Raw genomic sequence first — 13,989 nt, 5'->3', positions numbered from 1 at the left:
TTAAATTTGAATTTGGACAGATATATTTAATTTACAATAAAAACACATTCAAAATGTTGGTCGATTTCACATTTTATGTATACAGAAGGTGTGATTTATCCTTCATGCATACATCACTTTTGTTCTGAAATCGACCAAGTAATAATGACACACACACAATTCTAACAACATCTTTTGCACAGAATTCAAATGGATTTGAAAAGTAAAGTGGTAGTTGAAACTCTAGTGATAACACTTTTACAGTGCATGATGGGGCTTCCTAAAATCATCCTCTGACTTTTCTTCATATTGTGCATCGTGTGCAAGTCGTGTTCCAGTTCGCCACATTTGCACTGCACACATTGACATTGGGACTATATAAATTTAGATGTTGTTGAAAAACCCGTGAGGCAGAGTGATTATAGTGTCTTTTGCTCCCAGAATAAATTTCCTAGAACAAAATGCTTGCGAACATTTGCCATTTTGAACTGAAATGGTCAAATAATGATGTTAAACCGGGTCTAAAGCCAAAATACCCAATGAGGTTAATTTGGTCATGTATTTGCATAGACTCCGTAGATCATGATCGTGTAGGCATATAATAGGCTTTTAATGTATGTTTTAAATCCTTCAAAACCTTAGTACGAAGGAGTGGGTTGTATTAACCCCCAGGTTTTCATCCGCCATTTAAAAAAATGCGCGTATTTACGAAAAACGACTTGAACAATGGCTACAGGGTGATTTAAAATGAACTGTACCCAACTTAACCGATTTTTTATATATATTCGCGGAGATTGTACATATCAAAAACTATCATAGAAAGCAGTGATAAGTGTTCTGTAGTAGAAATTTTGAATTTTGATAATAAGTGGTTTTAGTCAGAAGATATCACATTTTCAATTTACCATCCTATCTTTAGATTAGACCAACACATGGAACTAAGTTTATCCGTGTTCTCTACCGCGAATTGGTGTTTTGTAAAAATGTACTTTTCTTCAAAACCATTTGAGGTAAAGACATGATTTGTTTCACCAATAATAGAAAACATACTATCCTGTTACCGCTTACAAACATAAATTATTTAAATGTCGGTAAGTACTTTATTTTAATTTTTGAATTTGGGTGCAGTTCATTTTAAATCACCCTGTATGTGACAAAGTTGTCTCATATCCCTGCTTGAATGAATTGCAGACCTTTCCTTTTATTTTAGTGACACAATTTTACCCCAGCACCTTACCGGTGTGGGTAGGGCCACCCATCAAAAATGACCATAGAGGGGGTTGAGACTCACCATATAGGTTTCTACCCATTAGTTTCATTTGCTCTTGTAACATTATTGATTTCCAAAAGACATTAACTTTTTACTTTGTAGTTAGGTTGAAATAGTCATTTCCTTTCATATTTAGGAGAAATTCCAGTGAAAAGCCGGGGTGAAAAGTGCTTGTTCGTAAATTTTTGTAGCCAAAATCAATCTATAGGCCTATTATACAAAGCCACATTTTCCTAGTTTTGCGAGGATAAGCTCACAATATGACGTCATAGTGACATGATGTGGGGATGTCTGTACTTAATTTCTATCACAGGAAGGAGACTCATAGCTGTATAATGATTTTGACATTTAAATACCGAGAATTGGGGTGCTGCAATCCCCAACCTCGTAGTCACAAAAATTGGCTCATTTATATATAGGACGCGGTAATAATCAAATCATCCATCATGGATCACGGTTTTTGTTACATAACCCTAATGGCTTTTGCATTTTACAATATAATTTTATTATAAATATAGAAGCATTCCAATAAGCTAGACCGTTTCCATGGAAACGTGATTTCAAGTTCATCGTTGTGGTAAATCTGTTCTCGTGCATTTATATACTTGTAGTGCACTGCGTGTAAATGCAAATAATGGTTGTCGTATCTCCACGTATGGTGTAAAAATTCGGACTCTATAGCTGGTCAGATTGAACTGGTCGATTGAAACCACGGTATGTATTTACTTATTCCATTTTTACATAATTTGACACGAAATAATGCCAAATCTACTGTTAACATTTTTTTTTAAATCAAAATCAACTGATTGTTCTCAAATGTATTACATTGTTCACGATGTGTATAATGATAATTATTTTCTTCATTATTTGAATACCGCGGTTCGCGATATCGAAATCATATTCTGTGAATTTTTACGTTTTTGTTTTTCATAAAATCTGTAAATCATTATATGATTAAGCTTTTCATTAATCTGTAAATCTTTATACGATTAACATGAAAATTGGTTTTGTATAATTTGAAATTGAATCGTTTTTAATATAACTCGACATGTTATTTCTACCCATGATTCGCTTGAATTATCAATTGTATTGTTTGAAATACAAATAAGGATGTGAAGGTTATCAATGGTTATCAAAGCAGCATCGTTTCACGGTCACCAACGTTTATCTTTCATAATATTCTGCCATGCTTGAAAGTATGATGTATTTTGTCATCAAAGATTTGTATTATTACTCGTATTGCGTAGTAGAATTTAATTCTTATGCAATTGTTATAGTCCCGCCCTTGACTTCTAGACGATGCCGATAATAATATACACTGTGTTAATTATCACTATGCACTTCACCAGTAGCCTGGCACTATGATATTGAATTCAATTTAAACGAACTACAAATTCGACCGCGACCATTACGATAATAATTATTAATAACTAATGAAAATTAAGAATACACATATCACTAATCATTTCATATAATTTTGATTGTCGTGCACAAGACGAAAAATGTGAAAACAAATTGAATATTAAACAGATATGCTATGTCAAATATTATAATGTGCTATCGTCGCTTGTGACTCATTCTTGAAATCAGTTAATTTTACTTTAACGTTACCGTGGTTGCTAGGTGGACACAAACGGAAGCAAATTAAGATTTTATAAATGAAGAGCTCTGCTGCAAAAGCCCTTACATCCACTTCTGGCTGAAATTAATTTGTCATGACATTATAGTGTGGGTAAAGATACACATGTTGGAGGTTGTTTGACCTTCATACCGCCTTCCCTTCCGGACATATCGTATATTTCCCGTTTGGGAAATCTTAGGGAATTTCCGGAAATATGAACTTAAGATGAATGTAACATTTTAGGAAAATAATTTTTTGATGTACAATAGTAGCCTTGAATGTTCTTTAACTATTAAAACCCAAAGGAAATGTACAGATGTATGAAAAAAATCATTGTAATTAACAAATGTTGTAGCTTCGGAAATGCTCAAAAATGGCATTTTGTCGGAATTAATTAAAAATTCATAATTAAAAAAGTAAATGTGATATTTCACTTTTTGTTTTTGATTTTGAAAGCATTAGTCAAGTTACATAAAGCTGTGCAAACAAATGGGCTCAAATTTGATTGCAAAAGTGGTTTCTAGAAAAGGGGGAAATTTATTTTGTTGCAAAAGCCCTTAGGCCTACATCCACAAAAGGCGCGATATAAAATAAATAATAAAATAAATAGGAAGGCTTGAAAATGGTACCAAACCTATTATTTTAGATTATGTTCATCAACACTTCATCCAAACTAAAATTGAATCAAATCGAACAAGTGATAGGGGCCTACTTGCACAATTAAAAAAGCGTTTTTCTCAAAAAGCCAAAAAATGGATGTAAGGGGTTTTGCAACAAAGCTCTTCAAATATTATGTCATTTTAATATACAGCAATCAATAACACCATAAAGAATGTGCCAAAATAAGCTCAAATGCTGCATTCATCGTTGAAGCAGAACAACTGAAAATATCGCTAACAATAACATTCAACTGAGACAAATAAGAACTGACATTTTCGCTCTTTTCACAATGCCATCTTCAGTAGACAGCAGAACGCAATTCTATAATGTCTAGATTTACACTCAATCTTATGGAATAAAATAAATTTGTTTCATTTCCTGAAGTGTGCAGCAGACTCTGTTTATATCGCAATGTTGCTGCCACACATAGGATAAACAGAGCAGGAAAGTGATCAATGAAATCTAATAATATATTTTGTGTCGCCTGAACGAATGTTCCATGGAGATGCTTTTTTAAAAGCAATGCTTAAAAGCTTTGTCAACAACTCAAATAATGCATCAATGCATGGGTGTAGGCCTATGTTTTAATATAATTATGTACGGGAGCGGATCCAGGAATTGAAGTTGGGGAGGGGGGCGTGACAGTGAAGGACCCTCAAAGAAGGCCCCTCAAAATAATGTTGCTGAAATGCGGCAAAGGGGGTTGTGTCCCTAATAAAGTTGTGAGTGGAATTCTTTTCAAAAAAATGAAGCCATTTGGTGGACCATTTTTTCACTATTATTTATTATTTTCCGACTATAATTATGTGACCCAATATGAGTAAATGATACGCATTGTGGGAAATTGAGGTATGTTTGTTGGCAATGAATATGCATTAACTAATGAACATTTTGATACCAAAATCAACATATAGTATTCCTAAGTAATGAATGATTAAAAATCATTTTGTTGCCAACATTGAATCAATTTTTACTTTATTTCACCATTGTCCTTAGGCCTATTTTATCAAAATGGTGAAAAATAATGTTTTGCAAAAGTTCATTTTAAAAATCAGACACTTTGAAAACTTGCTTGATTTATTGTTGTAATGAGTTATGTAGGTTTTACAGAAGTTTTGTTGTTTCAGCCCTCTTTACAACATAACTCAAGAACCACAGGACCTACAAAAGTATATCTGTGATGCTCGCTTACTCGCTATGTAATGATTAATGTAATTTTTGTTAAAGCTCACTACCAATCGTAAGATGATGTGAACTACCAAATCGCAACAGTTTAAAATAGTTGCTAACCTTAACGGTTTTTGTTATTTCAGCTTGAAATGGACAGAAACCCTTCCCTTTAGTTTATACATGATATACCGTATAGTTATTACTAATATTATTTCAGCATTTTGAGTAAAGACTAAAAATATTGACGGAAATCGTACATCATGGCTTTAAGGGGGTACTACACCCCTGTGGTAAATTTATGACTATTTTTGCATTTTTCTCAAAAATTAATAACACACTGGTAACAAAAGTTATGTATATTATTGGGGCAAAGACTCCAATTACTGCACTGAAATTTCAGTGACTCAAGACAAGCGGTTCAGTAAATATGATAGGAAATGAGGTACATCCTAGCGGTACCTCATTTTCTATCATAAGTATCAAACCGCTTGTCTTGGGTCACTGAAATTCCAGTTCAGTAATTGGATTCCTTGCCCCTATAATATACATAACGTTTGTTACCAGTGTGTTATTAGTTTTTGAGAAAAATGCAAAAATAGTTACAAATTCATTGAGGGGTGTAGTACCCCCTTAAACAAAACCAATGAAAACATACTTCTGCTTCGAAAAGCTTCGAAGCGAAACACGCATTAAGTCTATCTATTATGATCTACTCATTACTAATTGCTAATTCGATTTTGTGAAAATATGTTAAGCGGAATACTGCAAAACAACAAAATCTGCACATTTAGACTTTTACTCAAATTGACTGAAAATAATCACGTTCGAAACTGATCGCGACATGTACGCGAAATTGCGAATTAGTACGTTGTTTATGCACCCCGACACAAATTGTGACAAAATCACCCCGGGCAGATTTATTTCTCCATTTACGATCCCGCCCAAAAGTGTCTCCTTTTGACATGACACGTCACAAATATTGACCAGTTATCATTACGTTATACAGATGGCATCACAACAGCAGCAACAGCAGCAACTTGGACCAGTTGTTACCATGACACCACCAGTGGCTTCATACCAGATGCCAGTTAACGAACTTCCAAGAAACCGATACAAAGAAGCTGCTGGGCGAATCACTGGATACATGCAGATTTTCTGCGGAGTAGCTTCAATTATATTTGGTGTCGTCACATTGCTAGCGCTATTTGGCATCGTACATGATCCACAGCTGCATTTGGGCCATGTGATATTTGGAATTGTATGCTGGCCTATTTGGAGTGGAATAGTAAGACCACAAGCCATGTTAATATTGTGACATACATATGCCTTCTCCTCCTCTTCATTCTAATTCTTCATCTTCTCTTTTTGGTTTGGTTTGACCTAAACATGAACCATGTTTATAGATGAGTTGACCTCAATGTTTATCAACAAAGCCAAGGGACTGGTATATCGATATGCTTGAATGAACCCTATGCAACCACTACACTGTTCAATAGCTTTATTGTGATGTGGCGGGAGTTTTAAAAACACGAGCCCTGAACAAAATATGATGCGCGCGCATACTGCCAGGCATTGACGTCAGAAGTAAACTCATCTATACATTGGGCCCTACATTAAAGCAGTTATTATTTCTTTTTCTGTAGAGTATTTCTACTATCGTACACATAGTAGCATGTTATGTAATTATGATTGAGCAAAATCAGAATGAAAACGCAAATATATTTATTAACGTTTCCATAAATTACTTGTTTCAGATATTTCTTATTTCTGGTAGTCTTGGTGCTTCTGCAAAGGCAAAAAGCAGGTGCTTGGTAAGTTTGCTTGTTTTACGACTCTACTCATCTTGAAAGTGAGTCTCATAAAGTGTTAATTTTTTAGAAGTTCATAACAGTGTGCAACCATAGAGGTACTAAAATATGTAATCATAATTCGATTCATCCTTTCTTTTTCTTTGTACGCTACTCATGAAAATTACATAAAATAGTGTTACTTGCTCACCGTGATCACAGCCACTCTATTCATTGGAAAGGTGCGTTAAGGGTAGACGCGGTATTGTTGGTCGAAGCACCCAAAAAAATAGATTTTCATTATCTAAATCAACATATTATTGAAAACTAACACTTGGAAGGTTTGCAAATCGTCATTCTACAAATCATATACTATGAAAACTTGCTTGATTTATTTTTGTTAATGAGTTATGTATACGTTTTTCAAAAAAAGAGTTGTTGTTTCAGCCCGATTTACAACATAACTCAAGAATCACATGACCTACAAAAGTATGTCTGTGACATTTGAATTCTTTTACACACTCGCTATGAAATGATTAATGCAATTTTTGCCACAGCTCACTATCATTCACAAAATGCTGTGAACTACCAAATCGCAACAGTTTAAAATAGTTGCTAACCTTAAAATAATACGGTCATTAATACATTTGGTTACACAGGTTTCGAAGATATTTTCTTGTTAAGTGTTATCAGTCAGAACGCATGTCACTCGCTGTTTAATGTATATCAAAGCCCTATGGTTTTATCTGACATTACTGAAAAAATAGCTCAAAAATACCATGTTTTGGGCCATGAGGGGGTGAGTGTGGGGTGTGTGGGGGTGTGAGGGGGTGAGTGTGTGAGTGAGTCTAAAAGAAGCAAACGTGTGTTGATTGATGGAGATACATGTAGACCTGAATAGATTTTATTTACGAGTTCGTTTTTTAAAATATACTTTTTTTGCACGTTTAGATCACGGGCTACATGGTGATGTCGATAATAGCGGCAATAATGGCATCAGGACAGTTAATATGGGAAAGTTTGGCAGCAGCGGTTACGAAATGTCACGAAAACTACTATTATGGAATAGGATACTACGGGTGTGAAAAGGTACAGTAAACCAAAGATCGCATCTCCAGTTTGTTTGCTATACAACATTTTACACAGCTATGACATAGATATTGTTGCGTTTTTGTTTTCCCCACAGGTTCTTCTTCTTCTTTCAGGCGACATTTACTATACTGTTGAGCTATCTTCTGCTTGTTCCGATGCTATCATTAAGCCCTCTTTTAAATGCTACTAAATATTTTTAAAGTGCTAGAAGCAGGGTGCTAATCTCGACTAAACTTGACCACAAGAAGTACTGACCCAAGCTCCTTCTAAGTTCTGCACGGATAGGGTTGAAAGGTCATAATTATAGGGGATATTAGAGGTAATTTTATGAAAATTTTTAAAACGCCACTCGCACGCATGCATTGACATTAGCCAGTATCTCATGGAGTGTTCACAGATTTGGGGTCGAGGGGTAACTTTTTGGTCTGAGACAAACCCTGGCTCTTCTGCCACATAATATAGCGGGGTGTCGCCACTCGCACACGTGCATTGCCTATATATAGCCACTGTGTACAAAAATGGTGTATGTCGTTATTAAAGGGTCATCTTTAGGCCGAGACGAAATGCCTGTAAAATACCTTTTCTGCCACAAATAACATATAGCAAAATTACGAGCTATTACGCCACTTGCACAGATGCATAAATATGCATTTTCTGTGTTGTGTTCACAGCTTTGGCGTCAAATTTCATTAAAGGGCACTTCCGGTGCGAGACAAATACCGTCAAAATGCCTCTTCTGCCACAACTAACATAAAGGAGTGACCGCATGTAAATTAGCCAGTATCTATGTGATGCTCACAGCTTTGGGGTCAACGGTCAACGGTCAAGGATCCCGGGCAAGGATCACTGTTTTCTGTGTTCGCGGTCGTAGACCTCGGCGTTTCTAGTTCTTTTTATGTCCGATTTTCTTCAAGTACTCTATCACTAATCATACTGAAGTTTGACAGCTCTTGATTCTTAATTGTGTGCCCTACTTTACAGTTATCCGACTTATATATAAGTAAGGGCCCCATCTCATTGCCTCCATGACACATTAGTGTGAGATTTGCCCAAGCAATTTACTTTTACAAGTATATACAACGTAAGATCAAACAAAATAATACATTTGTCCCGCCACATAAAACTGCTTCATGTCAATTAATGTTGGAGCGATTATTTATTATTTAATTAGGAGTGTGCTGACATTGAGGATATGGAATGGGTCCAAATGCAAGTGTAAACACGTCATATACAGGGTCATTCTCCGAGAGAAAAAACAGGGAAACACCCTCTCCATTTAATATAGTTCTTTTTCCTATCTCAATCTCAATCTTTACCATGCTTACAGCCTTTCGTTAGCTATGGGATGCATATTGGCTCTGTTCTTGCGGCTGTTGTGGAACTTATTGCAGCCATATGCGGCTCAGCTTTCTGCTGCCATGGAGTCTGTTGTTCAGAGAAGGGTACACCAACGGTGGTAAGTAATGATGCATCGCTAGATCACTGAGATTGTTATGTTGCAAACTAGGCATTGGGGCAGGCAGTTTTTGACACAATGTTGCATTATAAACTATATACCCAACCTTTTTACCGAACAAAATTTGACAAAATCTATTTCTAAGGGTACAATGACTTTGCATCATTAAGTCATGTTATGCAAAGTGAGTCAGAAAGAACAGAATCATTGCCACGCGTCCTCCATCTACGTCATGACGTTCACGTCCATGTGGGTCGTGTTTGTTTGTTTGTTTTCTTGATTCATGTTTATCAACTGTTTTCAAATATCAATCGTATACCAATGTATCTCACTAGGTACATCAAGTTCAGTATCACCAGCACCCACAGAATGCCGTGATGATTCAGACCCCGTATCCGCAAGTGCAGCAACCCGGAGCAATATACCCCTTAATGCCAGCTGAGTATGCACCTCCAGGTAGGCACCCGCTGAAGAAATAAGCACAGCCTTATGACATCATCGGTATAGCAATAATCATTTCTTTTCCGTTCGGACACACGCCGTACGTACTTACGCGCACGCGTATGTGAATGGGAACAGCCAGTTTGAAATTCACGATGTAATACAAATTATTAAAATTTGATATTTTTCACATTTTTGATATATAGCAGTCCTCGAAGTTAATTTGATAAATCTAATGACATATTCTTAAAGTGTATGTAGCTGGGAGGAAAATCCGACGATCAATTGAAAATTTTGACCTTTCATATTGAAGATATGGATTTTTTTTCCAAAAAGACCTAATTGTTTTTGGTGTTTTGGAAAAAAATCCATATCTTCAATACGAAAGGTCAAAATATTCAATTGATCGTCGGCTTTTCATCCCACCTACATACACTTTAAGTATAAATCATCAGATTTATAAAGTTTACTTCTAGTACTGTTAAATATCAAAATATCACTTTTTAATGATTTGCCATAAAATGTGTATTACATTGGGAATCAAAATTGTTTGATATCAGAAGGAAATTCTTCGTATTCAGAATGCAATTCGATATGTCTGATGTGCTTTAATGTCCCACAATAAATACTGACCAAAAGTTCATACCCCATCCCTTAATTTAGTGTTTTGAAAGTTAATCTGGGATTGAAATTCTTTGGTTTACCTTTTTACTGTACTGTAGGTTATTCTGCCAACGCTGAGTTTCCAGTTGCATCTGCACCGAAACAAACTTACATGGATGCGGAACTGCCAGGAAAATGAACCCCGTGGATACGAACGCTTTTGAAGTGCAATGACGTTTATTTTAATAACCATATTTTAAGTAGCTAGCTTTTATAATAGATGAAACAAAATGAAAACGTGACAATTGAATATGATATAATAAAACGACGACTAACAGTATACCATAGTAGAGTCTATTTTAAAATTAAATTTAAGGATATAGTGACCTACTCCTTACATTAACGCCTACTCAGTACATTCCACCATGAGCTACCATGGAATTTCCACCTTGATTGAATGGCAGTTTATGAAGCTTCGTAAGTCTCAGAATTAATCGTAACTTACGACACATCGTAAAATCCATTTCACTAAAATGACTTACGATCGGTACTAGAGATTTATTATACTATGTATACAGGGACCCTTCGTAAAGTTTACGTCTAATATAGTATACAAATATATACTGCCATCCCAGCAAACACAAAAATGTTTTTAAAACGTTTTAAAACGTTTTGTATGGAAAACACTACAACAATATTTTTAAAATGTTTTCAAAATGTTATGTTAAATATTTTCTGCAAACGTTTTTGCCAAATATTTTGTCAACACTTGAATAACATTATGTTAGATTATTTGCAGTAGGTTATCAACAAATGTTTTTGAATGTTATGAAAACGTTTTATACCCTTTATATGTAATTTATATAACCCGACATTTAAGCGTTTTCTGGTCACCTTTCCCAACCTTTAGCTGGGCTAGGTTCTGGTTAAAAATGGGCCCGCGCGAGGTGAGCTTAATACTATTTTAACAAAATAATATTAATTAATCTCAACGAGAGACTATAGTTTTAACCAGAATCTCGAATAAAGGCTAAGTATATTTGTATATATTGTTTGTTCATTGATTGGTTAAAAAAATTATTCGACATTATTTGGAACTCTCCAGCTTCTATCCCGAGTGAACAACACAACCAATTTAAGCACATCCTATATTAATTTGAGAGAATAAACGATAGGAATGTTTGTTTTTACTATCTTCTACCGTGTGATAGACAGGTCCAATATTTTGAGTAGTGGATGCCGACGCAGCCGGTATCCACTACGAAATGTCAGTAAATTAAAGTTGTGTACATCTGCTGTATGATGTGTACTTTTAAATCCACCTTGGTTTTCTATTTGTAAATGATCTCATATCACGAAAATCACAACAAGTAGAGCATTTACAGAACCAAAATATCAGTTCCATTAACTAACCACGTATTGCAGTGACCGCGAAAAACAGTGACCGCGAACATTCTTATGATACAGGATGTCCCTCATTGCGCCCTCTTTTTCGCCCATTTCTGAAAAGTTGATCAAATATATTTTGGTATTTAAAGAAACCTTTAATTGTTAGCTTGAATAAACCAAAACAATTATTTCAATCGGCTTGCAACTTTTGAAGATATGCCCTTTTAAAGACAAGTACCCGTTTTTCACTCTGTGATCCACGGATAGCAAACAGAGTGGTTGGGATGGGTCATGCTGTGGAGTGGCCTGCATGATCTCCAGACCTCACACCATTTCTTCATTTGTGGCAAAATCCAAGATCTCTGTAAACGTATTACTGCTATATTCGCAAGTATCCGGCGCAATTGATGCAATGAGGACTAGGGCTGAAACCTGTATTCGTCAAGGAGGCAACCAGGTAGAGGGCAGAGCGAGCAACACAGTAAACTCACTTCAAAAGAACCAAAGACAAACTAAACAGCCCTTTTCAGGGCTACCTTTTATTCCAAAAAGAGAAATGACTTATGTTGTCAATAAAAAGAAAGCAAGAAACAATAAAGTAAGAAAGTAAGAAACATAATAAAACAAAAAGGCATAAAATAACCGAGAAAAACATAAGTAATTGCAAGTATAGCAAAAGAAGTCCCATCCCACATCAATTTTGCCCAAATTAATGACACTTAACAATCCATAACCTCTAAGCCCACCGGTAAAGCCCATTCCATTTGTTATTTTACACAGGTTATTTGATAAAGTTATCATCGAGAAAGTAGCCAAACCTCCTCCGTGGACAGAGTGAAAAACGGATACATTTCTTTACAAGGGCATATCTTCAAAAGTTATGAGCCGATTGAAATATTGTTTCGGTTTAGCTTGATCAACTTTTCTGAAATAGGAGAAAAAGAGGGCGCAATGAGGGGCCTCTATGTTTGGGACACCCTGTAGTAGGCATATAATATTTAATAGAGGTTCAACTATTAAAGTTAATGTAAATTTCATACATGTGTTTCCATTTTACAACACAAAGCAAAATGAAACACCAATTATTTATTTAGGCCTATTTCCCATCCTCAATCTCTCTCTTCCTTTTCCCTCCTGTTTCCCCTCCTCTCCTTTCTCCATATTCTATCCTTCCTCTCCCCTCCATCTATTCTCACTCCCTCAAACTTCACCCTCTCCTATAACACCCCACTCACACATTCTAATTTCCACTCCCCAGTGGCGTTGTCAGGGTTTTTCTTTTTGGAGGGCATGGGGAGGCGACTTTCGAGGGAAAATATTGACAAAAATGGTCCAAAAAGGTCTAATATCCATCCCCGAGGGGGAGGGTCAAGGAGGAGGACAAGATTACAGTAGCCATGTATATAGGTGTAATGATTCTAATTTTGGAAAATACTTAAGCCATATAAGGTGGCCTTGAGGTTACAGGGCGCTATATAGTACAGGGCGCTATGGTTTGGGATTTTATATTCATACATTAGTGGAACCAATGTTTTTTGCATCTTTAAACCTGAAATGATAAGAATTTGATTGGTTCCATTTTTCTATGCCCCTGTGGTTCCCAGGAGGGTCGAAGGTCACAGTGGGGAAAAACCACAGAGGAGAGAGAAAACAGAGCCCGTACCACCAGTCAAAGTCTCCGCATCATCCGATAATGAGGGCCGATTGTTCCATGAAATGCGACAGGCGAGACTGCTACGCAATTACCGCGTATTTTCATGGTCTATCGCGTAATCGCGAAAGCACGCAACGCTCTATCGCGTATACGCGAAGGCACGCAGCGCTGGCGTGATTGTTTGACACGGCACGATCGAACAATCGGCCCTCATGAATATGCGAGAACTCACCGTATAGACCTTTTTCTGATGACGTCACCTAATCGATATTGGGGTCTGAGATGTAAACAAACAACACGTGCGTTTCTCACGTGTCCACGGTGTAAAACACCAAATACTGCGTATTTTCTCCTCTGTTTTGTCATAATTCACTTTAGCTTCCATACAATAATTGTTTAAACGGGAACTGTATACTAGTTACCTTTGTTCCAGTTTGTTTTGATGCCATAAAATACAAAAGATACGGAAAAACAGCGATGCTATTTAAAATTCAATCTTTGTTTTGTTTCACAATTTTGTTTACTTTTTACACGGTGAAGAACTAAACGCGTACTGCGAGCTGGCAATTCCGCGCAGGACGCCTAGAGTGGCGCAAAGTTGATCGCGCGCGCCGGCGCGGTATTTGCGTTTGGGTGCTGATGACTCGAATGCTGGACCCCAATATCGATTGATTGATGACGTCTGAGAAAAAGGTCTATACAATACACGGGGACTTTGACTGGTGATACGCTCTCTGTTTTCTCTCTCCTCTGTGGGAAAAACTTAAAAATAGTCCCATCATGTGGTAATGTATCTCAAATTGGTCCTCTTATCACAGGGAATAAAAAAGTCAATTGTCATATTTTTCTACGGTGTTTAGTTCAGGA

General features: G+C 36.3%; 1 protein-coding gene across 1 annotated transcript; it reads left to right on the top strand.

Annotated features, from left to right (window-relative positions):
- The first annotated feature begins 1,834 nt into the window (after positions 1 to 1,834).
- Positions 1,835 to 11,124, top strand: LOC140158701 (membrane-spanning 4-domains subfamily A member 4A-like). The gene is made up of 7 exons (XM_072181885.1): positions 1,835 to 1,963; positions 5,707 to 5,985; positions 6,455 to 6,511; positions 7,439 to 7,576; positions 8,907 to 9,035; positions 9,371 to 9,491; positions 10,199 to 11,124. The coding sequence occupies exons 2-7, from the start codon at positions 5,707 to 5,709 to the stop codon at positions 10,276 to 10,278; spliced, it is 804 nt and encodes a 267-aa protein (XP_072037986.1). The 5' UTR covers positions 1,835 to 1,963; the 3' UTR covers positions 10,279 to 11,124.
- Positions 11,125 to 13,989: the final 2,865 nt, after the last annotated feature.

The sequence above is a fragment of the Amphiura filiformis genome, chromosome 8, assembly GCF_039555335.1.
Source record: "Amphiura filiformis chromosome 8, Afil_fr2py, whole genome shotgun sequence".
NCBI lineage: Eukaryota > Metazoa > Echinodermata > Ophiuroidea > Amphilepidida > Amphiuridae > Amphiura > Amphiura filiformis.
This window is presented reverse-complemented; position numbering and strand designations above follow the sequence as displayed.